The sequence below is a fragment of the Bos indicus genome, chromosome 3, assembly GCF_029378745.1.
Source record: "Bos indicus isolate NIAB-ARS_2022 breed Sahiwal x Tharparkar chromosome 3, NIAB-ARS_B.indTharparkar_mat_pri_1.0, whole genome shotgun sequence".
Lineage (NCBI taxonomy): Eukaryota > Metazoa > Chordata > Mammalia > Artiodactyla > Bovidae > Bos > Bos indicus.
In genome coordinates, this window is record NC_091762.1 from 110856524 (window position 1) to 110880239 (window position 23716).

At 38.9% G+C, this 23716-nt stretch overlaps 1 protein-coding gene across 9 annotated transcripts in view; it reads right to left on the reverse strand.

Annotated features, from left to right (window-relative positions):
- Window positions 1–23449, reverse strand: part of ZMYM1 (zinc finger MYM-type containing 1) — a 41865-nt gene extending 18416 nt beyond the window's left edge. Inside the window, exons 1-9 of one of the 9 annotated variants that reach the window (XM_070786867.1) lie at window positions 23203–23449; window positions 10880–11043; window positions 9693–9765; window positions 9237–9486; window positions 4174–4348; window positions 3872–4084; window positions 1806–1959; window positions 741–863; window positions 537–574 (exon numbers count right to left, since the gene is read on the reverse strand). In XM_070786867.1, coding sequence (XP_070642968.1) covers window positions 537–574; window positions 741–863; window positions 1806–1959; window positions 3872–4084; window positions 4174–4348; window positions 9237–9486; window positions 9693–9765; window positions 10880–10975 — 1122 coding nt within the window. In that variant the 5' untranslated portion in view covers window positions 10976–11043; window positions 23203–23449. Of the gene's footprint in view, window positions 1–536; window positions 575–740; window positions 867–1805; window positions 1960–3871; window positions 4085–4173; window positions 4349–7712; window positions 7895–9236; window positions 9487–9692; window positions 9766–10879; window positions 11044–23202 lie in introns of those variants that run through there. The other 8 variants (XM_019957878.2, XM_019957879.2, XM_019957880.2 and 5 more) reach the window with 8 other exon arrangements.
- Between the last annotated feature and the right edge of the window lie 267 nt (window positions 23450–23716).

Below are 23716 nucleotides of genomic sequence, written 5' to 3' on the forward strand. Positions count from 1 at the left end.
TATAACTCAGTATTCTCATTAATAATTTCAAGTCAGACTTGAGATCTAGGAATCTGAATGTGAATACCAAAACGTGTTTATTGCTCTATGTTTTTGAGCTCCAGGATCAAAACAGGAATGAATATGTTCAAATACACATATAATGTTTAAAAAAGGAAAGCTTAAAAAAGAAGGCAGTTAGTAGGCTTCCCAGGTAGCTCAGTGGTGAAAAATCTGCTTGCTAGTGTAGGAGACACAGGTTCAATCTCTGGTCCAGGAAGATCCCACATGCCACAGAGCAATTAAGCCTGTGTGCCACAACTACTGAGCCAGAGCTCTAGGGCCTGGGAGCCACAACTACTGAACCACACGTGCCTAGGGCCCGTGGTCAGCGAGAGAAGTCACCACAGTGAGAAGCCCATACACTGGAACTAGAGAGTAGCCCCACTCACAGCAACTAGAAAAAAGCCCATGCAACAGCAAAGACCCAGAATAGCCAAAAATAAATAATTTTTTTTTAAAAGGCAGTAGCAAAAACAATTAAAAATAAAACTTACATCCTCAATGACATTTGCTGTTACTGAAGAAACTGTACCTGTTAAAGCATAAATTCAAGATCTTACACCATAAGCTATAAAATAGTATCATTAATTATATTTATTTCATATTAGACAACTGAAAGGAAACAGAATAAAGACAGATTCTATAATCAAGTATGGCAAAACAGTGTATATGTCAAATATCTTCACATCAATTTTTACCTTGTAATACATCAGAGTTCACAATGGGCAGGGCATCATGAGTATCTGCCAATGACACTATATTGCTTATAACTGGAGTTGCATCTTTCTTTGGAGAAGGGAGATTCGTTGAAGCATCACGTACTGCTGAAACATTTATTGATAAAAATGAAAAGATTTCTTATAAACCAGGCAGAATCAACCAGTCAGAAAGCACTGTTTAATAACAAGTATCTCAATGAATAACATAAGTATCTAATAGCTTTAAGTATTGATGAGTATTGGAGTACTTTTTATTAGGGCTTACGAATAGCCAGGTTCTTTAGGATAACATTAACACCAACATTAAACTGATAATTTACATTTTTCATATCTTTTTACGTTTGCACAGTTTCTTAGTCCTTTCGTATTATTTGCTTAAAGTTTCAAGCAAATCTTTACTGTGAAATTACCCATGAAGAACACAAAAAAGATTCCTATAGGATCTCCTAACAGGTATCATTTCTAACCATTCCAGGATTCATCAACTTCAATATGAAGGAGCTAGGCTGGTGTCTTAGGTATTGCAGAGATTTCTATAATAAGTCCATCTGCATGATGCATAAGCCCCAAGGGAATTATTCATTCTACTGTCTATGAAATTAACACTACTGGTCCTATATGAGACTCTTTGGTGGAATACATAGTTGGCTCTGGATTATCTATCCCTTTCTATTAGTGAACATCAAAGTATTTTCAACTAGCTCTGCTTCATGTGAAAAATGTAACTCAGAGCCTTGTTTTTATAAAGCAGGGCAAAGTAGAAGATTCTGTATTCTAATACAACAATCTTTACAAGTAAATATTAAATCTTTTGATGAAGTGGCATTCCTTTCATGCAAAAACAATGGAAAATCTTTCTTTGAAACAAGTTTTAGATTTTTTTTCCCCTCCCTGCTTCCTCCCCACCCTCCCAGGCCTCAACTCCAGCCACTACCTGTTTTAAGTCAGCTTAATTTGGCAATGAATCAAAGTTATAAATTAAGGGAAAGCAGTAATATTGTTCAACAGTTACTAAATCTCTGATAACTGCTAAGCAAATAATACCTGTAGAAGATTCCATCTTAGCTTTACTGTAAGCAGAGAAACAATTAATAGAGCAGAAAAGCTCTGTCTTCCCCAAGTCACTGGTAGTCTCAATCATTTCATCTGTGGGCTTCAATGATTTGCAAAGAACAGGTGGTAGTGATTTGGCTGGTTTCTGTTAAGAGAGTAAAATAATGTTCAGATTCTTGCTCTATGACATATACCCACTACCATGCTTAATTGAAATATTATAACAACAACAAAGTCACATTTTTGCGCTTTCTTAAAAACCAGAAAAAAAGGCCCTTATAGGTTGCAATGACTAAAATGAAAGGAAACTGATTAATCTATTAGATAATTATTTGTATTGTTAGGTATATTAATAGCAATAACAATACATATGCAAGCAATGAAGTGGTCATAAGATGCTCTTCATTCCAAGAAATCAAACCCAACTTCATAAATGAACACAAGTCTTATAATTACAGATCCTTCCCCAATGCCAACTGGGGCATCAGCCTTTAAAGGAAAGCCTTCCACTGGTGCTAAGGAGGAGTCAAAAAAAGGGCCTAATACACATTACAAAATGCTGTGGGAATCACTGTTTTCTAGCCTAACTTCATGGTAAAAATTGCAAGCATATTCTAAGAAAGCTACATACAAGCAGTGAGAGGTACAGAACACAGTGCATTCTGTAAGCAGCTAAGTGTGCAAAGGAAAAGGATAGAAATCGAGAGGTTCACCACCTGCTCTTTCTGGTGAAACGGTTAGTTAACACTAACAGTGATGAAATCAAACAGCTTTTAGGCGTACAAAATGCAAAGACAAATACAGATAATAGGTTTTCTGTGAAAGAATGTTGGTAAAGGAACAATGTAACAAAAAACAGTATAATTTTGAAAATTACTATTTTTGTCCCTTATCAGTATGAATTTTCATATTTTGAGAAATGTAACAACTCACCAATATTTAATATTAACCAAGAGTGATATAATTAACATATTACTCATGTGGGAAAGCCAAGACTTAATCTAATTCCTGACTACAGTTCACTAACAGTATGGGTTTTCTCCATTATCAAAATCATACAATACCTTAAATGTAGCATGGCATTGTGTCAGATGTGCCTTTTAACTCATCTAGCCAAATCAGTCGTACCCTATCACACATGCCGAATAACTGAGTACTCAAATATAGGTTCTTAAAATGGGAGGTCTATTTACTGACTGTGAGGGGTAAAGAAAGAAAAGAAGGAATGGCATTAACTGTTTTCAGACAGAGTTCTATGCCCTTTGTTCTCCCATTTCTGGTCCCAAGGGAGGATACTCTCATGGTGTGGGAATTCTGCCACAGAAAAGCTGTGGTTCCCAGATGACCTATTTGAATTGTGGCTTGTTGAGACTCCCATCTTCAACTGCTTGTTTTTAAGGAAGAATTTACAGGCATAGAGTTGTATTTCAAAACAGTATCTGAATGTGCAAGACATGTGACAGTCCACCTCATGAAAGGGACTCAGAACACTAACTGTGTCATCTCAATCCAGTAGAGCAGGGTCAGCTTCTCTGTTCTCAGAGCCACACATCCAAGGCTCTCCTAACAGAAACAGAGGATTATTTCTCATTGGTTTACTGCCTACTAGGATTCCTGATTCAGAAAAGCACGCGACATTCTTGATTCATCTTTCAGCCTTGCTTATGAGGTGTAAGAATTAAATATATGGAATTAAAAATAAAAAACATTTCTGTGGTTGAGTCTTACTGACCAACAGGCTATTGTTATTGTTGCCATCTAGTTTATAAATAAGCTTCCTTCTGCTGGCCTTTTCTCAAGGTAAGGTGATCACCCTGAGATTCTTCAGGAAAATCTCCATGCATCTTTTATAATGAACTGTTGTGTAAAAAAGAACTATTCTTTCACCTCTTTCATTATCTTACCAACTAAAAATAATTCCAATGATACTAAAATCTATACCCCCACATTTTCCTAAGGTGAAAACATTCACAAGCCAACTAATGGGAGTCAACTGTCCCATTTCTCACTTGAGTCTTATGCAATCAAATTCAAAATGAAGTGATCTTTATTCATACCTGCTTATGTGTAGTAATACTCTTTGAACTATTAAAGTAATGAGACTGTCCTTCCATTTGAAGTATATGAAACATACTAGAGCTAGTGGAACAGTAAGCTCCACAATTCTCACAACAGTTCATGATGAGGTTGTTAGCGGAGTGAAATTTTGAAAAACAGGCATTACAGCAAAGACTATGTTTCACACTCTGGTATTTTACTTCATACTGAATCTAGGATTAAAAAAAAAGATCCAGTAAAAACTCTGATATTTAAGCAGAATATTCAGAATCCCTAAAGGTTAAGAAATATTGCAACTTACAGCAGTAGTCGTCTGACACATGCTGCACTTGGCTGAAACACTATTAGCACATATGGTAACAACTGGCTTTCTTTTTTCTTCATATGATGAAAGACAAGACTGACTGCAAAAAGTTTTGCTAGTGGTAGTATCTTCCAGCTGAATACTGATCACATCCTTTAGATTTAAAATGTCTCTAAAAAATAAACAACAAGGGCACCATTAAACTACTCCAATTATTTTCTCTTCATAACCTAAACCACTCCCTTAAATAACTCTCTCCCCTTGTTTCATATACCTGAAGAACCGTAAAATAGTAGAAACATAAGCCTTGAAATAAGAAAATCTGAATTTGGTTTGATCTCTGGTTGGGGAACTAATAAGATCCCACATGCCACAGGGCAAGGCCCCAAAAAAAAAAAAAAAAAGTCAGAATAGAATAAAAAAAGGAGTAAGAACTAAATAAATTACAAAAAAACAAAAGCAAATGTGATTTTAAAATACTCCATAATGAAATGACAACATTTGGAAGTCTGCATACCTCAGGGAATCAGTATTTTCCAAATGATGATAATATGCAGCAAAAATCATTTGTGGGTAAAAGAACCATTCTAAGTACAAACAGACCACTAAATTTTCAGGTGACAGTACAAAAAATTCACTGATGTGGTTTCAGATTCCACACTACAACTGACATTTAAGAAATTACCATTCAAGTAGTATCAAAAACACATTTACAACTATCTCAAAAGCTAAACACTCCTCCTTTTTTCAATTATTTATTTGTAAGGTCAGATTTTCTTTAGACTTCAACCAAAACAACATTTTGTAACAAACTGAATGCACAAGCAGATATGAAAATCCAGCCAGACAGTAAAGCAGTTTGCCATACTAACAAAACAATGCTCACTAATTTTTTTAAAAAGCTGTTTTCATAAAAAAATACTTATGTCAATATGCACTATTTACTGAGTTAATAATAGTTAAAAATTCTTCAGTTTAAATTTCTAACACAATATATGTATAGCTAGATGTGATCTACATAAAATAAAGATGGTCTTCAAAAATTGTTGTATGTAAAGGGATCCAGAAACCAGAAAATCTGAGAACTGCTACTACAGGAAAAAACAAAATCTCTGGCTACCTAGATCCTTCAGAGTATCAATCTTTCAAGATAATAGTTTTCCAAATGAAATACTCCTGAAATCAACACTACTTTAATACCCCAATATGAACAAATTTTTAGGTACAAATCTTCCTTGACTTATGACAGGGTTATGTCCAGATAAACCCATTTTAAACTGAAAATATCATAAGTTGAAAATGTACATCTAACCTATAGAACATCATAGCTTAGTCTAGTCTACTTTAAATGTGTTTAGAACACTTACCTTAACAACCTACAGATGGGTAAAATCATCCGATAAAAAGTCTTATTATAAAGTGATGAATATATCATATAACTTAATGAATATGGTACCAAACGTGAAAGAATGGTTGTAGGGGTACATAATAATTTTTAAGTTTATGAGTTGTTTATCCTTGTGATCATGTGACTGATTGGGAGCTGGGGCTCACTGCCGCTGCCTCCCATTGTGAGAATATGATACTGCATATTATTGTACTAGCCCAGGGAAAGATCAAAATTCAAAATTTGAAGTAAGTTTCTGCTGAATGTGTACTACTTTAGCACCACTGTAAAGTCAAAAAGTCATCATGGAGAACCACTGGAAGTTGGGGACTATCTGTACTATAAGCTTTCTGCCTCCTTAAACAGCACCAAAATAATACGTCAGTTTTCATTATCCTAACACCAGTCATTTTACTGGTTTAAGCTGTAGCTCTAAATGCAGTATCTGAGTTGTGACAAAATGTTTTTCTAGGATTCACTGTGTCCCTAACAGTGTTTAGGATTTGGGCATACAAAGATGAATGTAATCTAGTCCCTAATGTCCAGAGGTTCATAGTCTAACTGGAACAATATCAATTCTTTTTTTTTTTTTTTTGACAGGATACAGCTTTATTGTGAGAAAATGCAGCTGGTACAAGTCTGAAATAGTAACTGAATATGTAACCCATCTATTTACAACAGCAAGGACTGAGGCTTCCCATACAAATCTGTACTACCTTCTCTCAGCCTCATGTGTATTCATCCCTTTCACCAACAATCATCTCTGGTGATTGAGCTTGCCACTGGCCACAAAGTAGGCACAACTCTTCAGGATGAAGTATTGTGTAGGAGACCCGCCTGTTCCCGTCCCAGTCTACACCTACAGAGCACTCTGGGGGCCCGCCTGCTCAGTAGAGGTGGCTTCAGTGGGGGCCGTGAGTGGCACCTTGGGCACTGACTCAGGTGGAGGGCCAACAATATCAATTCTTTAAGAATTTTATTTTATGAAAAATGTTTTGGGAGTTATGGACACTATGAAAACCCAGACCATGGAACAATTATCTGGGTGGTAGGTGGGGGAAAGGAGAGGAAGGAATGGTATGGGAACAGATAAAGGGTACAAATATCTGAGGCAGATCTTTCAGATAGTAAGAAATTAGCCAGAGGGGAAGGAAGGCAGAAGAAACTACACTGGCAGAAGCATGGAAGTCTAAAATGCTTACTGGCTTTCACTGCTACTAGCATACTAGATTGCTGGCTTCTAATATACTAAGGCCTTATTAAAAAAAAAAAAACAAAAAAAATGGGAATTTCCTGGCAGTCGTGGTTAGGACTCTGTGATTTCACTGCCAAGGGTGACACAGTTCAATCCTTGGTCAGGAAACTTAAGATCCTACAAGACATGTGGTTCAGTTCAGTTCAGTCGCTCAGTCGTGTCCAACTCTTGGCGACCCCATGAACTGCAGCACGCCAGGCCTCCCTGCCCATCACCAACTCCCGGAGTTTACCCAAACTTGTGTCCATTGAGTTGGTGATGCCATCCAACCACTTCATCCTGCCCTCCCCTTCTCCTCCTGCTCTCAATCTTTCCCAGCATCAGGGTCTTTTCAAATGAGTCAGTTCTTCACATCAGGTGGCCAAAGTACTGGAGTTTCAGCTTCAACAACAGTCCTTCCAATGAACACCTAGGACTGATCTCCTTTAGGTATGGCCAAATAAATAAAGGGTCTTATCTTTCTAACATGATTTAAAATGTCATTTTCAAAGCTATCTTTCAATTGGCTCATGAACCAGAATAAAAACTACACTGACTCTAACACAACATTGTAAATCAACTGATCTTCAAAAAAAAAAAAAAAAACCCTATATTGACTCAAAACAGATTTTAAATCACTGTTATTAAAAAAAAACCTCACTGGTAACTGGTAATGAGCTAAAAATTCTGAGAAGTATGTATCAGTACAAGATGCTAATGAACACAGATGAATGCAGAATAAAAAGTTCTGAAAAAAGTACACATTATTCTGAACAATGGATGGCCTCTCCTAGCCTAAGCATCACTACCTTTCCACCAATTAAGTATTTTGTATCAAAACATTTTTATTCCAGAGAAAGTTAAAACTTGATTTTTTGTTCATATTGGATTTCTTTGCCTTAAAGAACAACTTACACACTAAATCTTTCCTGCTTCAGCCTTTTCAATCTGCCTGGGAGCTCTGCTGAAGATGTGTAACGGATAAACTCCAAACACAGGAACATGATACCTTAACTTCTCAGGGCCTCAGTTTCCTCAAAACCAAAAGAAAATGTTTGAACAGGATGATCTCTAAAGTCCCTTCCAGTTTTATGATTCTGCAGAGAAAGAAAGCATGCTGAAGAGAACGCCATACAGCCCACAGCAAAAAAGAAAAAGAATAAAGTACAGTGTTAAAAGGTTTACAAAGCACAAGAGAAAAGGTAAGTAGAATTCTGGGGAGGAAGATGAAGCCAGGGCTAACTCCTGAAGCAGCAGCCAAATGAGGAGCTAAAGCAACCAATGTAAAGAGTTTGTGAGTTTGTTCAGAGAATACCACCGACAGCCAACATTTCCTGGGTTCTTATTACATGCCAGGATTGTTCTGACCACTTAAATGTATTATTGAATGATCATAAATCTTGTGTACATTTAACAAGACAGATGGGAATACTAAGAAGTTCTCAATGTTGCTTGAACTTTGGCATGTATATGAATCACTTGGGGATAAATGGAGTTCTGATTAATAGGCCTGGGGAAACCTGAGATTCTACATGTCTAACAGGCTCCCAGATGACGTTGATAAAGCCACTCAGGGATCACATGTAGTATCAAAATGTGAACTAAGGAAGCAAGATTCAGATCGTGGCAATTTGATCCCAAAACAAGGTACTATTTGAAAGGCATTTAATCATATTTAGTGGCAAAACTGGTGGCTCATGTATTCTCTTGTTCTGAAACAAAGAACATTTAAAACGTTTAACACTAGAATTTAATGAGAAATAACAAACTAGATTTATAATACCATATGACTCTCAAAGCACTGAACCTTTATATATCTCAGTGTAGAGTTCAAAATTCTGAATGTTATTAAATCACTATTACTTTTCTCCTTACCTAAATTGTCTCACATAAGTAAAAAAGTTAGCAAAGAGACCCCAATAATAGTTCACAGAAACCTTAAGACTACATACATACATCTATGTTTACTGAAGGCCATTAAATTTTTCAAAGGAAAATTATGAAACAACTTCACTTGCCACTACAAGAGAAGCATTATAAAACTTTACTCCTTGGAAGGTCAAAAAGTAACTTATTATGATTAAGTTTTTAGTAAGTTACTTTCTATACAGTTAAATGATAAAACAGAATGGGCACACAGTTACCCCAATTGTAGAGAATTTCCAATGTAAAGAAGAGGAAAATAAGTTTTGGAAGTCACATTATTTAAAGGTAAAGAGAAACACAACTCCTATCGTCTTAATTTCTGCAATTCTCTTAATAAACACACACACAAAAACTACTTCTGAACAATCTATTGCAGGAACCAAAAGCAGAAGCAACTTCTTTACCCTAAACCAAGGTGATTACTTCAGAAAAAAAACAAACAAAATTACAATCAACATTCTGATCAAGATCTATGTAGGGAAGTAAAAGAGGGCATAATTTATAATTATATACTTAGAGCAGTTTGAACAAGTTCTCTTCGGAAGAGCTGGTGAACTGCCAGATGAAATGTATTCAGTGATGCATGGTGTGGAGCAGAAAAGCTCAGTAGAACCTTTCCTCTGATAAGCAGTTTGTCCCTTTTGAAAAACTTTTTTACAACCAGAACAGGAAACCTGAACAGCTGTGGTTGAAATTGAAGGAAGCATCTTATTCATGCCAGATGATGCCAGAGAAAGCTGAATGCCTGTAGTGATCTGAGGAGCTATAAATACAAAACAGGAAGGAAAAAAAAATTAGTATTTATATAAAATTAAGAATGCATTCTTTCATTATCTTTTAGAGGTTACTTCTTCTGGACTTGAAACTCAAAACAATCAATGCACTATTCAAGGGGATTCTAAAAAAGGAGAATAAACTGGCCATCATATTTGTCAGAATAAATATGATTAACTTAAGTAATTCTATTACCACTGTCTGAAAATGCAGAGTTTATTTTCAGGTCATTCTCCTGAGTTTTGGGCTGTTGGGCTTGACAGTACTCCTAAAAAAAAAAAAAAAAAAAAAGTTGAAAATAATGAAAAGCATCAATCAATCAATAGAAAATGATATATTATGCTCAAGTCTGTTCAGTGAATTGTATTATTGCATTGAACCATGGTATATAAGTAAATACTCCCCTTCTGGTGACTTCTGGCTGGTAACACCCACTAATTATTACAGTATTTTCTACTGTACCTAGATACGACTTTATAAGTTTTTGTTAACATAGTCCCTTAGCAGCTACTACAAAAAGAGGGTAGACATACTCAATAATGGTACTTATTTCCCCTTCTTGTTCTGATCACCAACAGCTAATTGTCTTCATAAGGACCTTAAAAAAAAATTCTTAGACTGGGCTGAATGAGTCTTACAAAGCAGGATTTTTTTTCAGAGCATCAGGCAATCAACCCAAACTTGCTCTATGTCTTTGAATGTTCAAGAACTGAAGAAGTAACAGGTATTTTCTAGATGGACAATATTAATATTGCCCATTGTCATCCAATGGGAGTCATACCCTTTACTTGGTACTAATTTATGTTATTTCTAAACAGAATACTAGAAGTAAATTTAAAATGAAATTGCTTTTCATTGTAAATTTCAACAGGTTCATATACAGACAATCTAAGGAAATTTAGCCCTGCTTACAGCTTGATCTAATTTATCCTTTATATGTTCTTTAGCATTTGATAAGTCTAAAAAAGTTTAAGGATAAAAATGAATCTAACTTGGATAAACAAAGAAAAACTCTAAGTACTTAAAATGTACTAAATAATTCTATTACTTAATAGAGATAGTAGCACAAAAGCATATAACTAGTTATTTGTATTGTTTCAAGTTAAGAAAAATGAAAACAAGTATGTGCTAACCTCAGACAGACCCATAATACCCTAAGCAATCTTTTTTTTTATTAAACCCAATACCCACATCCAAACAGTCCATCTTTCTCTCACATTCTTGCACATGCTTATTATGGCACTTAACCACACATTCTACATTACTTGGTCAACTGCTCTGGGGAAGGAATTAAGATTTTCAATCAATAAACTAGCATCTGCATACTAAAATTTATAATTAAGTGCTACCCTGGAAAACAGAAAATACGGTGAAATATCTACCTGAGTATTGTCGGGTTCCACCTTAATTTCCTCTGGCCTCTTCACTTGTGTCACCGCTGCCTTGTCACAGTCACCATTTGTTGGTGATTCTTTCATCTTAGTATCTGATGCAAAGAAATCCTCTAGTTCCAAACTAATGGGTTTTTTCCTTGGGAAACAGTTTCCTAAAATAAATTAGGAACTGATGAAGAGTCTGATTTTTAAAAGTTCCTTCAAATATAGTAATTTTCTGGAGGCACAAAAGGTTCTTTCACAGTACGTTTCCTTCATTCATTACTCTGCAGTATAGCTTTGCTTTTTCCACTTCCAGTAAATAAACTCTATGCCTTCTTCTGGCATAAAGACTAGTCTTCTCTACTTTTATTCCCTCAGGGGCCCCTTCCCCTGATTACTGGTTCCTTTCATGCTCAGTCATTTCAGTCATGTCCGACTCTTTGTGATCCCATGGACTGCAGCCCGCTAGGCTCCTCTGTCCATAGGATTTCCCAGGCAAGAATACTGGAGTGGGTTACCATTTCCTCCTCCAAGGGATCTTCCCAACCTAGGGATCAAACCTGTGTCTCCTGGTTCCTTTCACAGAAGCATTTAAATACATTAAAAAAAAAAAAAAAATCCAGTTTCTAAAGCTACTGCCTTCCCTCTGACCAATTCTTCTCTTGTCTTTGAAATTCTCTCCTTCCTTGACTCTTGTAACTCCAAGACCTATTTCTCCTCCAACCTCTTTGCCAGTCTTTTTCTCATTTACTTCACCTGCTTCTAAATATCTATGTTCCTCTAAGCACAATTCCTCAGGACTCTTTTCACTTGCTCATGGGCACAATCTGGGATTCAAGTATCATCTATATGCTCTTTTCCACCTATATGCCTGAGCTCTAGCCCAGGTAACTACCTACCTATTAAATATCTCCACTTAAATGTTCCAGGCATTCCTCAAATTCAAGAGACTTAAAACTATATTCCTGGGCTTCCCTGGTGGATCAGTGGTTAAGAAATCTGCCTTGTAATGCAAGGGACACCAGTTTGACCCCTGGTCCAGGAAGATTCCACATGCTGAGGAGCAACTAAGTCTGTTTGCCACAACTACTAAGCCCATGAGGGGCAACTAGGAAGCCTGCATGCTGCAGCAGGAGCAGCCCCGGAGGCATGAGAAGCCCTGCACGCACAACAGAGAGTAGCGCCCCTTCTTCTACTGGAGAAAGCCTGCATGAAGCAATGAAGACCCACCATAGCCAAAGAACACAAAACACTTAATTCTCGTATTATCCCCATAAGCCTGCCTTATACATGTCGTCTTTCTTGGGAAATGGCTTTATGGTATGTATATACCCAATTTTCCAGGCCAAAAATCTAGGGATAGCCATAAATTCCTCTTCTCCCAAAGTCTCACATCTCATCACCAAATTGGATCAAATGATTGTCTTGAATCTATTTTCTCATTATACTTAATGCCTCCTCCACCTCCCATCAATTCCTTTTTGGTAAATAGTATTAAGAAGAAACAACAAGCCCAAGATGGACTTATTTGTGCTAAGTCCCATCAAGACTAATACCTAACTGAACTGTAGTTTCAGACTCTCCAAATAGTGAAATTTTAAGCCAGTCAGTTAATTTCTTGGTCAGCACTAATGAGGTAATCTGCCCAAAACACTGTCTGAAATAGTCTACTCTTTTAGCTTCCTTATCCTACCTTCTTTCTGCCTATAAAACCTTCCATCTTGTACAGCTCCTTGAATATCCTGCTATTCACTAGATGGCATATTGTCAGATTTCTGAATGAAACTGATTAGATCTTCAAATTTACTGGGTTGAATTTTTTTTTTAACAGTAGCTAATATCCAAAATCAAAATATAAAAGACTGCGTGCATTTAGCTTAAAAAAGAACTCCCATTTTATAACTTTTGAGGAACTAACTACAGGAGCCTTTTGATTATGCAAAGCAGATTAGAGTCCCTGGAGAAACAGAATCACATATGGCTTTCTTGACGTAAGAGAACCATTTTGGCCTAAACCATTTTGTGATCTAAGCCTGGCTTCAATGCTTGCCCTTCAGCAGGTCTTAGTAATTAATGCTCTTGCTCGTGGTGGTGGTAGCTGCTCAGTCATGTCTGACTCTTTGCAACTCCATGGACTGTAGCTTGCCAGGCTCCTCTGTCTCTGGAATTCTCTAGGGAAGAACACTGGAGTGGTACCCATTGCCTCCTTCAGGGTAGCTTCCCGACCTAGGGATCGAACCTAGGTCCCCAGATTCTTTACCGTTTGAGCCACCAGGGAAGTCCAAAATTAATGAGTTGAACTAGATAATCTAACACTAGTGCTAAGTCACTTCAGTTGTGTATTACTCTGTGACCCTATTGACTGTATCCCGCCAGGCTTCTCTGTCCATGGGATTTCCCAGGAAAGGATACTGGAGTGGGTTGCCATGCCCTTCTCCAGGGGATCTTCCCAACCCAAGGATCAAACCCACATCTCTTATGTCTCCTGCACTGGCAGGCGGGTTCTTTACCACAAGTGCCACATGAGGGAATGCTGAAACAAGGGAGGAGCAGTCAAGAAACAACACTGCTGCCGTGGGGGGCAGGGCCCTGGTTCCTCAAGGGAATACCTTTGAGGTCCACAGGAACTAAGGCTCCCTTCCAGCTGGAGGGTGGGAAGATGATGTTGACCCTCCAGACTTCAATCAACTAAACCTTGGGCTCTGTTGACCTTTGTTCCAATTCTATGCTGAATTCTTCTCTGTTCAAGCCCCTTCGTGAATATGCAAGTACCCTTAAAGAAGAAGGAAATGGCAACCCACTCCAGTAGTCTTGCCTGGAAAATTCCATGGACGGAGGAGGCTGGTAGGCTACAGTCCGTGGGGTCACAAAGAGTCTGTCACGACTGAGTGACTTCACTTTCTTTCTTTCACTTTAGTTTAAAACTTTCCCAGTTTTGCTGTTGGGGAGACAATGCTTTGGGTAAGCTCCCCAGTGTTCTCCTTACTTGCTACATGTATATGTGCTCAGTCTCGTCTGATTCTTTGCTATCCCATGGACTATAGCCTGCCGGGCTTTTCTGTCCATGGGATTTCCCAGGCAAGAATGCTGGAGTGGGTTGCCATTTCCTTCTCAAGGGGATCTTCCCAACCCAGGGACCGAACTTCCATCTCCTGCACTAGCAGGTGGATTCTTTACCACTGAGCCACCAGGGAAGTAAATAATGACAAATATTTCCTTCTCCCAGTATTTGGCATGGTTGTGTCTATTGGCTTGACAACCACCAAGAGGTAAACCCAGTTTTCAGGTAACAATTGTTCAGTCCCAAGGCCTCTATTTTCAAGGACAGACTGGTTCCTTGCATTCTCTTTTCCTTGCATGCTAAGTAGCTTCAGTCATGTCCAACTCTTCGCCACTCTAAAGACTGTAGCCTGCCAGTCTCCCCTGTCCATGGGATTCTCCAGGCAAGAATACTGGAGTGGGTAGCCATGCCCTCCGCCAAAGGATCTTCCTGACCCAGGCATCGAACCTGTGTCTCTCTTTTTGAACCTGCGTCTCCTGCATCTCCTGCGTTGGCAGACGGTTCTTGGCCTATTTTCCATTTTTCTTGCAGCTGCCACCTCCAATTCTAAATCCTCTGGAACTCTTTCCCTTCCTAATCTTCACTGCAGAGGACAAGTCTCCTGGATTCTTTTTCTTATACCACCTCCATGAGAAAAGGAAACTCTTTGCTTTACAAATAATGATTACAAGGGCAGGAGATAAGTAAAACAGATAAGGTTAAGTTAAAGCTCTTACTGGAATAATTCCAGGTCTATGGTTTTATACTGAGTTAGTATGTTGAAAATCCCCAAGTTCTGTCACTGTCTTTTATTTCTGAGGTTGGAACTCAACCACCAACCTCACCCTGATCTTTAACTCAGCTTTTACTGTAATCTCCTATCTCTAGGCAGAAAATTAAATAAGGCCTCACGGTGCAATAAAAACTCATACAGCCTCTGCTCAGTCCATTTGAGCATTATATACAATCAGTAGAGTAAAACTCGCTGGAAATTAACTACTAGATTGTAGATACCCTTCACTTGAAAGTAAATATGCTATATTAACTTTAAAGATCAATTAAAAATAGAATATCGAGGAATTCCTTCAAACATGTCAGTCATCACACAGGCAAAGAATAGAAAGTACCTTGAAAATGTAACTAATCAAAATATATTTGAGACAGAAGAAAATGGTACATAACACTTCTTTAGCTACTAAAAAAACAAAAAGAGCAAAAGACATACATGAACAACAAATTCATTACTTCCTTTCTCAATAAGATGAACAAAGGAGTAACAAGTCCTAGAGACCTCTTTTTAACATAATCCCATCCATCTTCCCAAACTGGAGCTAAACCACATATTACACTGGAGACTATTAATAGTCACAGAATAAATGTGGAACATCTTCCTGCTAGTTAATTAAACAAATTTTAATTTAAACCAAAGAGGGACAGATTATGAAGCAGAAAACTCACATTATTTTTAAAAGAAAACATGAGGATCAGAAAGAGAGTAAAAAGGACTTCCGTGGTGGTGTAACAGATAAGAATCCGCCTGCCAATGCAGGGGACATGGGTTCAATCCCTGGTCCAGGAAGATTCCACATGCCAAGGAGCAATGGGGCCCATGAGCTGCAACTACTGTGCCTGTGTGCCGCAAAAAGAGAAGCCGCTGCTAAGAGAGGCTATGCACCGCAGCAAAAGGGCAGACCCCGCCTACCTCAGCTAGAGAAGCTCTGGGTGCAGCAGCCGAAACCCAGGGCTGCCAAAAGTTAAAAATAAATAAATAAATAAAATTACAAAAAAAAAAAAGAGTAAAAAAAAAATCCCATTTGATATGATGTCAACCCCTTCACAAAACTCTAAGAAATAAATTTAATCAAGGAAGTGAAAGACCTATACACTGAAAACTACATAACATTGATAAAAGAAACTAAATATGATTCAAAGAAATGGAAGGATATCTCATGACCTTAGATTTGAAGAATACTGTTAAAATGTCCATACTACCTAAAGCAAACTATAAATTTCATGTAATCCCTATGAAAATACCCATGATACTTTTCACAGAACTAGAACAAATAATCTTAAAATTTATACAGAACCATAAACACAAAAGAACAACATTGGAAACATAATACTTCCAGACTTTGGACTACATTACAAAGCTACAGTGATCAAAACAGCATGGTACTGGCACAAAAACATACACATAGCTCAGTGGAACAGAATAACCCCACACACACATGGTCAATTAATCTATGACAAATGAGGTGAGAAAACACAGTGGAGAAAAGACAGTCTTTTCAGCGAGTGGTGTTAGGAAAGCTGGACGGCTATATGTTAATAAGTGAAATTAGAACACTCCCTCACTCCATGTACAAAAGTAAACTCAAAATGGTTTAAAGACCCAATTATAAGACGCCATAAAACTCCTAGAAGGGAACACAAGCAAAATATTTTGGACATAAATCATAGCAATATTTTCTTAGATCAGTCTCCCAAGGCAAAAAAAAAGCAAAAATAAATAAATGGGACCTAATCAAACGAAAAAACTTTTGAACAACAAAGGGAATAATCAATAAAACAAAAAGAAAACATACAGAATGACAGCAAATATTTGCAGATGGCTTAATTTCCAAAATATATAAACAGCTCATACAATTCAATATCAAAAAACACCAAATAACCCAATTAAAAAATGGGCAGAAGACAGCCATTTCTCTGAAGAAGTCACACAGATGGTCAATCAAGTCAGGTCAGTCGTTCAGTCGTGCCCGACTCTTTGCGACCCCGTGAATTGCAGCATGCCAGGCCTCCCTGTCCATCACCAACTCCCAGAGTTCACTCAAACTCATTTCCATCAAGTTGGTGATGCCATCCAGCCATCTCATCCTCTGTCATCCCCTTCTCCTCCTGCCCCCAATCTTTCCCAGCATCAGAGTCTTTTCCAATGAGTCAACCCTTCGCATGAGGTGGCCAAAGTACTGGAGTTTCAGCTTTAGCATCATTCCTTCTAAAGGACTCATCTCTTTAGAATGGACTGGTTGGATCTCCTAGCAGGCCAAGGGACTCGCAAGAGTCTTCTCCAACACCACAGTTCAAAAGCATCAATTCTTTGGCGCTCAGCTTTCTTCACAGTCCAACTCTCACATCCATACATGACTACTGGAAAAACCAGAGCCTTGACTAGCCGGACCTTTGTTGGCAAAGTAATGTCTCTGCTTTTGAATATGCTATCTAGGTTGGTCGTAACTTTCCTTCCAAGGAGTAAGCGTCTTTTAATTTCATGGCTGCAGTCACCATCTGTAGTGATTTTGGAGCCCAGAAAAATAAAGTCTGACACTGTTTCCACTGTATCCCCATCTATTTGCCATGAAGTGATGGGACCAGATGCCATGATCTTCGTTTTCTGAATGTTGCACTTTAAGCCAACTTTTTCACTCTCCATTTTCACTTTCATCAAGAGGCTTTTTAGTTCCTCTTCACTTTCTTTCATAAGGGTGGTGTCATCTGCATATCTGAGGTTATTGATATTTCTCCTGGCAATCTTGATTCCAGCTTGTGCTTCTTCCAGTCCAGCGTTTCTCATGATGTACTCTGCATATAAGTTAAATAAACAGGGTGACAATACACAGCCTTGATGTACTCCTTTTCCTATTTGGAACCAGTCTGTTGTTCCATGTCTGGTTCTAACTGTTGCTTCCTGACCTGCATACAGGTTTCTCAAGAGGCAGGTCAGGTTAGTCTGGTATTCCCATCTCTTTCAGAATTTTCCAGTTTATTGTGATCCACACAGTCAAAGGCTTTGGCATAGTCAATAAAGCAGAAATAGATGTTTTTCTGGAACTCTCTTGCTTTTTCCATGATCCAGCGGATGTTGGCAATTTGATCTCTGGTTCCTCTGCCTTTTCTAAAACCAGCTTGAACATCTGGAAGTTCACGGTTCACATATTGCTGAAGCCTGGCTTACAGAATTTTGAGCATTACTTCACTAGCGGGTGAGATGAGTGCAATTGTACGGTAGTTTGAGCATTCTCTGGCATTGCCTTTCTTTGGGACTGGAATGAAAACTGACCTTTTCCAGTCCTGTGGCCACTACTGAGTTTTCCAAATTTTCTGGCATATTGAATGCAGCACTTTCACAGCATCATTTTTCAGGATTTAAAATAGCTCTATGAAGACCTATAAGACCTTTTAGAATTAACACCCAAAAAAGATGTCCTTTTCATTATAGGGGACTGGAATGCAAAAGTAGGAAGTCAAGAAACACCTGGGATAACAGGCAAATTTGGCCTTGGAATACAGAATGAAGCAGGGCAAAGGCTAGTAGAGTTCTGCCAAGAGAACATACTGGTCATAGCAAACACCCTCTTCCAACAACACAAGAGAAGACTCTACACATGGACATCACCAGATGGTCAACACTGAAGTTAGACTGATAATATTCTTTGCAGCCAAAGATGAAGAAGCTCTATACAGTCAGCAAAAACAAGACAGGGAGCTGACTGTGGCTCAGATCATGAACTCCTTATTGCCAAATTCAGATTTAAATTGAAGAAAGTGGGGAAAATCACTAGGCCATTCAGATATGACCTAAATCAAATCCCTTATACCGTAGAAGTGAGAAACAGATTTAAGGGACTAGATCTGATAGATAGAGTGCCTAATGAACTATGGACGGAGGTTCATGACACTGTATGGCAGACAGGGATCAAGACCATCCCCATGGAAAAGAAATGCAAACAAGCAAAATGGCTCTCTGGGGAGGCCTTGTAAATAGCTGTGAAAAGAAGAAAAGCGAAAAGCAAAGGAGAAAAGGAAAGATATAAGCATCTCAATGCAGAATTCCAAAGAATAGCAAGGAAAGATAAGAAAACCTTCCTCTGTGATCAATGCAAAGAAATAGAGGAAACAATAGAATGGGAAAGACTAGAGATCTCTTCAAGAAAATTAGAGATACCAAGGGAACATTTCATGCAAAGATGGGCTCCATAAAGGACAGAAATGGTATGAACCTAACAGAAACAGAAGATATTAAGAAGAGGTGGCAAGAATACACAGAACAACTGTACAAAAAAGTTCTTCATGACCAAGATAATCACGATGATGTGATTTAGTTAGACAAGACAAATATATCACTTATAAGTGGAATCTAAAAAATAATACAAATAGTCTATACACAAAATAGAAACAAACTCATAGGCACAGAAAATAAGCTTAACAGGTTACTAAAAGGGAAAGAGGGGAAGGAGGGATAAATTAGGAGGATGAGATTAACAAATACAAACCTCTATACATAAAACAGGCTTCCCTGGTGGCTAGAATAGTAAAGAATCTGCCTGCAATGCAGGAGACCTGGGTTTGATCCATGGGTTAGGAAGATCCCCTGGAGAAGGAAATGGCAACCCACTCCAGTATTCTTGCCTGGAGAATCCCATGAACAGAGGAGCCTGGCAGGTTACAGTCAATGGGGTCACAAAGAGTTGGACACAATTGAGTGACTAACACTTTCTTTCATACATAAAACAAGGATTTACTTTATATATAGCACAGTAAACATTCATACAGCCAATATCTTATAATAGTCTATAATGGAAAATAATATGTTATGGAAATATATATGTGTTTGTATATATATATATTATAAATATATAACTGAATCACTCTGGTATACACCTGAAATTAACACAATACTGTGTCAACTTCAATGAAACAAAGAAAAACCCATGAGACTGCAAAGAATTTGCAAGCTATTAGAAGTTACTTCCAGATACATAAACAGACCTCCAGAGGAAATGTATACACTTCCCTCCTGGAAATAACAATACTGCATATATAAAACCTGTTGATGAAAAATTAAACAACTGTCAATCTAAGAGAGAGGATTTTATTTGAGCCAACTGGAGTATAAACTGGGAAGTCTTTCAGAAAGCGCTGGGGAGGGTTTCATCTGTTAGGAGATGAAGGCACCATCACATTCATTTTCAAGACAAAGGATCATATGTCAAAATAACACACTGACACTTTACATAAAGGTCATCAAAGATACAAAGTCTAGATAAGCATGTAGAAAGTGAGCAGTAAGTCACCATGACTCCTCACTGAGCTTGGAAAGAACACTAATCTTTTAGGAAATTCCATTGCTAGAGGGAGGAAAAATAATCGGCATTATAATATTACTGGCCATTATATATATTGGCATTATAATAATAAATGCCTGAAGGCATTCCCATTTTGGGGGAGGTCTGGTTAATGTATAATGCAGATGAACACTACACACTAAAGGGGGAGAGAGGAGGCCCAAAGGGACACAGAAGATAATTCTATGCTTAAATTTTTTTCTTTCCTTAAGATATAAACTTCATCAAACCTGATGCTTCAAACTGAGTCACTTTAATCTTTTCATTCTTCCCCACTATACTTCTGCTCTTACTCTTCTCCTACTTGCAAAGTCATTTTTGCCTATTCAAATTCTACTCAGCTTCTAAACCAACTCAGCTCTGCTGCTGCTGCTTGCTGCTGCTAAGTGGCTTCAGTCGTGTCCATATGGAGTCTGTGCGACTCCATAGATGGCAGCCCACCAGGCTCCCCCGTCCCTGGGATTCTCCAGGCAAGAACACTGGCGTGGGTTGCCATTTCCTTCTCCAATGCATTAAAGTGAAAAGTTTGAGTGAAGTCGCTCTGTCATGTCCAATTCTTAGCGACCCCATGGACTGCAGCCTACCAGGCTCCTCTGTCTATGGGATTTGCCAGGCAAGAGTACTGGAGTGGGTTGCCATTACTGGAGAGAACTAAAACTAAGATATGCTTAGACAAGATAAATTGAGGCCTATCAGAATAGCTTCTAGCATGCTAAAACCCTGCCACTGGCAATAATTATAAAATTAAGACTACCCCTGAGGACACTTTCCAGGATAAAGCAGTCTTATCTCTTAGGAATTGTGACCTTTACTTCTAGGGTTTGGCGCCCCCCTCTCCCCACCCCCCACCCCACCTGCAGGAATCTCAACTGAAAGTCCACGTTTACCAAGTCCCCTCTACTTAAACTTCGACTGCTCCTAACTTTGCAAAGCTACTATAATCTACTTTTAGGTGTTTATCCTCCCAACTGCTGTTTTCTCCTAGGTTTTTTTGAGTCTTGCTTTGTAGATGTGCAGTTCAGGAGTTAGCTAAAAAGTGGAAAGTGAAAGTGTTAATCGCTCAGTCCTGTCCAACTCTTTGCGACCCCATGTTCTGTCCATGGAATTCTCCAGGCAAGAGTACTGGAGTGGGTAGGCATTCCTTTCTCCAGGGGATGTTCCTGACCCAGGGACTGAACTCACATCTCCTGCATTGCAGGCAGATTCTTTACCATCTGAGCTACCAGGGAAGCCCAAAAAGTGGAGGAGGGGAATATTTGTCTGCAAATTTGGAGGGCTTATGCCTCAGAGGTTCTTTCCTCCAAGATTGTACCACTTGAGTTTCAACTACTTCAGATCAGATCAGATCAGTCGCTCAGTCGTGTCCGACTCTTGGCGACCCCATGAATCGCAGCACGCCAGGCCTCCCTGTCCATCACCAACTCCCGGAGTTCACTGAGACTCCACGTCCATCGAGTCAGTGATGCCATCCAGCCACCTCATCCTCTGTCATCCCCTTCTCCTGCTGCCCCCATTCCCTCCCAGCATCAGAGTCTTTTCCAATGAGTCAACTCTTCGCATGAGGTGGCCAGAGTACTGGAGTTTCAGCCTTAGCATCATTCCTTCCAAAGAAATCCCAGGGCTGATCTCCTTCAGAATGGACTGGCTGGATCTCCTTGCAGTCCAAGGGACTCTCAAGAGTCTTCTCCAACACCACAGTTCAAAAGCATCAATTCTTCGGCGCTCAGCTTTCTTCACAGTCCAACTCTCACATCCATACATGACCAAAGGAAAAACCATAGCCTTGACTAGCCGGACCTTTGTTGGCAAAGTAATGTCTCTGCTTTTGAATATGCTATCTAGGTTGGTCATAACTTTCCTTCCAAGAAGTAAGCGTCTTTTAATTTCAGGGCTGCAGTCACCATCTGTAGTGATTTTGGAGCCCAAAAAAATAAAGTCTGACACTGTTTCCACTGTTTCCCCATCTATTTCCCATTCAACTACTTAGGCAACCCAAAATTCTGGTCTCCTTAACTCAACTATGCTATAAGAAGATACGGTTGGAGATAAAATGCAAGAGTGCCAGAGGAAGGAAATAAGGTTAGAAGAGTAGATTTGAGTCATATCAGGAAAGTACTTGAATATAAAAACTTTGTACTTAAGCTTTTGGGGTTCAGCAACCATTTCATTCATAGTTCTTTTCTTAAGTAAAAATTTACTTAAAAAAAAAAAAAAACCTAATAAAATAAACCTAATAAAATCCTAAGATACACTCAGCTGTGTTACACATTAAATGTTAGGTATTTTGGAGACCTCCAAAGCTTTAATTTGTGCTAAATTACAGAGACCTATAGAAAATAATTTTTCCATCCAGGTGAACACAGTTGATGTATCACTAGTAAGGAAGATTACAGCTTTGGACCTATCCTTTTTGGGTTCTGAACTGTATATATCCACTCACAGAAAATCCTATAAGTAAATTCACTATTTAGCAAAGGAGTCTACTCCTCTGAGTAACACTCTTGATTTAAGACTAAGACTTTAGTTGGGCAAAGTGCTGAGTCCTGATTCCATCAGGACTAACTGTAATATATTTCGTGTTATATATTTTGGGGGCGTCTTGTCATATAATTGTGATGAGAAATACAAGCAATCGTCAGATGTTATTAATGATTCAACCCTTAGAGAACTCTCCACTTACCGACTTTTGAGCTTTCGGTTCAGTTTAATTGAAAAGTATCAGACTGCAACCTGAGAAAGTTCAAAATGTAACCATCCATGAAACCAAGTTACTTTCAATCTTGTACACTAGAGCAAAATACTGCAATAAAATGATGAAGACTGCACCTTCATCTAATTCCAATTTCAAATCCGAATTAATTACGAAATTCTTATAATTTGAAACTCTCTCTTAGCAAACATCCCGTGTACAATTCTATTTGCAAAAGGAGTGTCAAGATTTTTTAAGTTTGAAAAAATAATTGCCTTAACGAGGTAGATAGAGCCACAGGTGTGATCTAATGAAACGTTTCAGAAACGGAGGCCGCAGAGAGACACCCAAGGCTGAAAAGCAGTTACGGCGCAGCGGTAGTAGGCGGCGAGAAACGCGGAAAGTCTTGGCAAAGACGCCCCGACTCTGAGGACAAAGTTAAAGGAGACGACAAACACTAGCCAGGGGGACTGACCCTGAATTCTCGACCCCCACAGGGCGGCATCCACAGGCAAGGCTGGGTTCCTAGAACCCCGGCTCTCCCGGACACTTCATCTTCCCTCTGACTGGTGAAACTCTCCGCTCGCCTCTGGTAAAGCACATGAATAAAGATCGACGCCACAACCGCTTAAGGAGGCTTCCCAACTTCTTTCAGGAACGCCCGCCACGCGAGGTTTCTAAAAGCAGTTTCGACGCAAAACGGTCTCGTAGGCCCCGCCCCTTTCCCGTCGTGCGCTGCGGCCGAGCTTGCGCAGTGCATCCGGCCAGGCTCACCCCCTTGAAAAGGCGACCTTGGGACTGGAAAGCCGGTGGGCGTGGCGGCGGCAGGCGGGGCGTTTAGGTTTCTTGAATTTGAGTGACGGCTCTATAGGCAATTTGTGTAAATCCCAGTGTCTTCGTCCTAGACATCCTCTTGCAATGCAGGAGATCCCGGTTCGATTCTTGGGTTGGGAAGATCCCCTGGAGAAGGGAAAGGCTACCAACTCCAG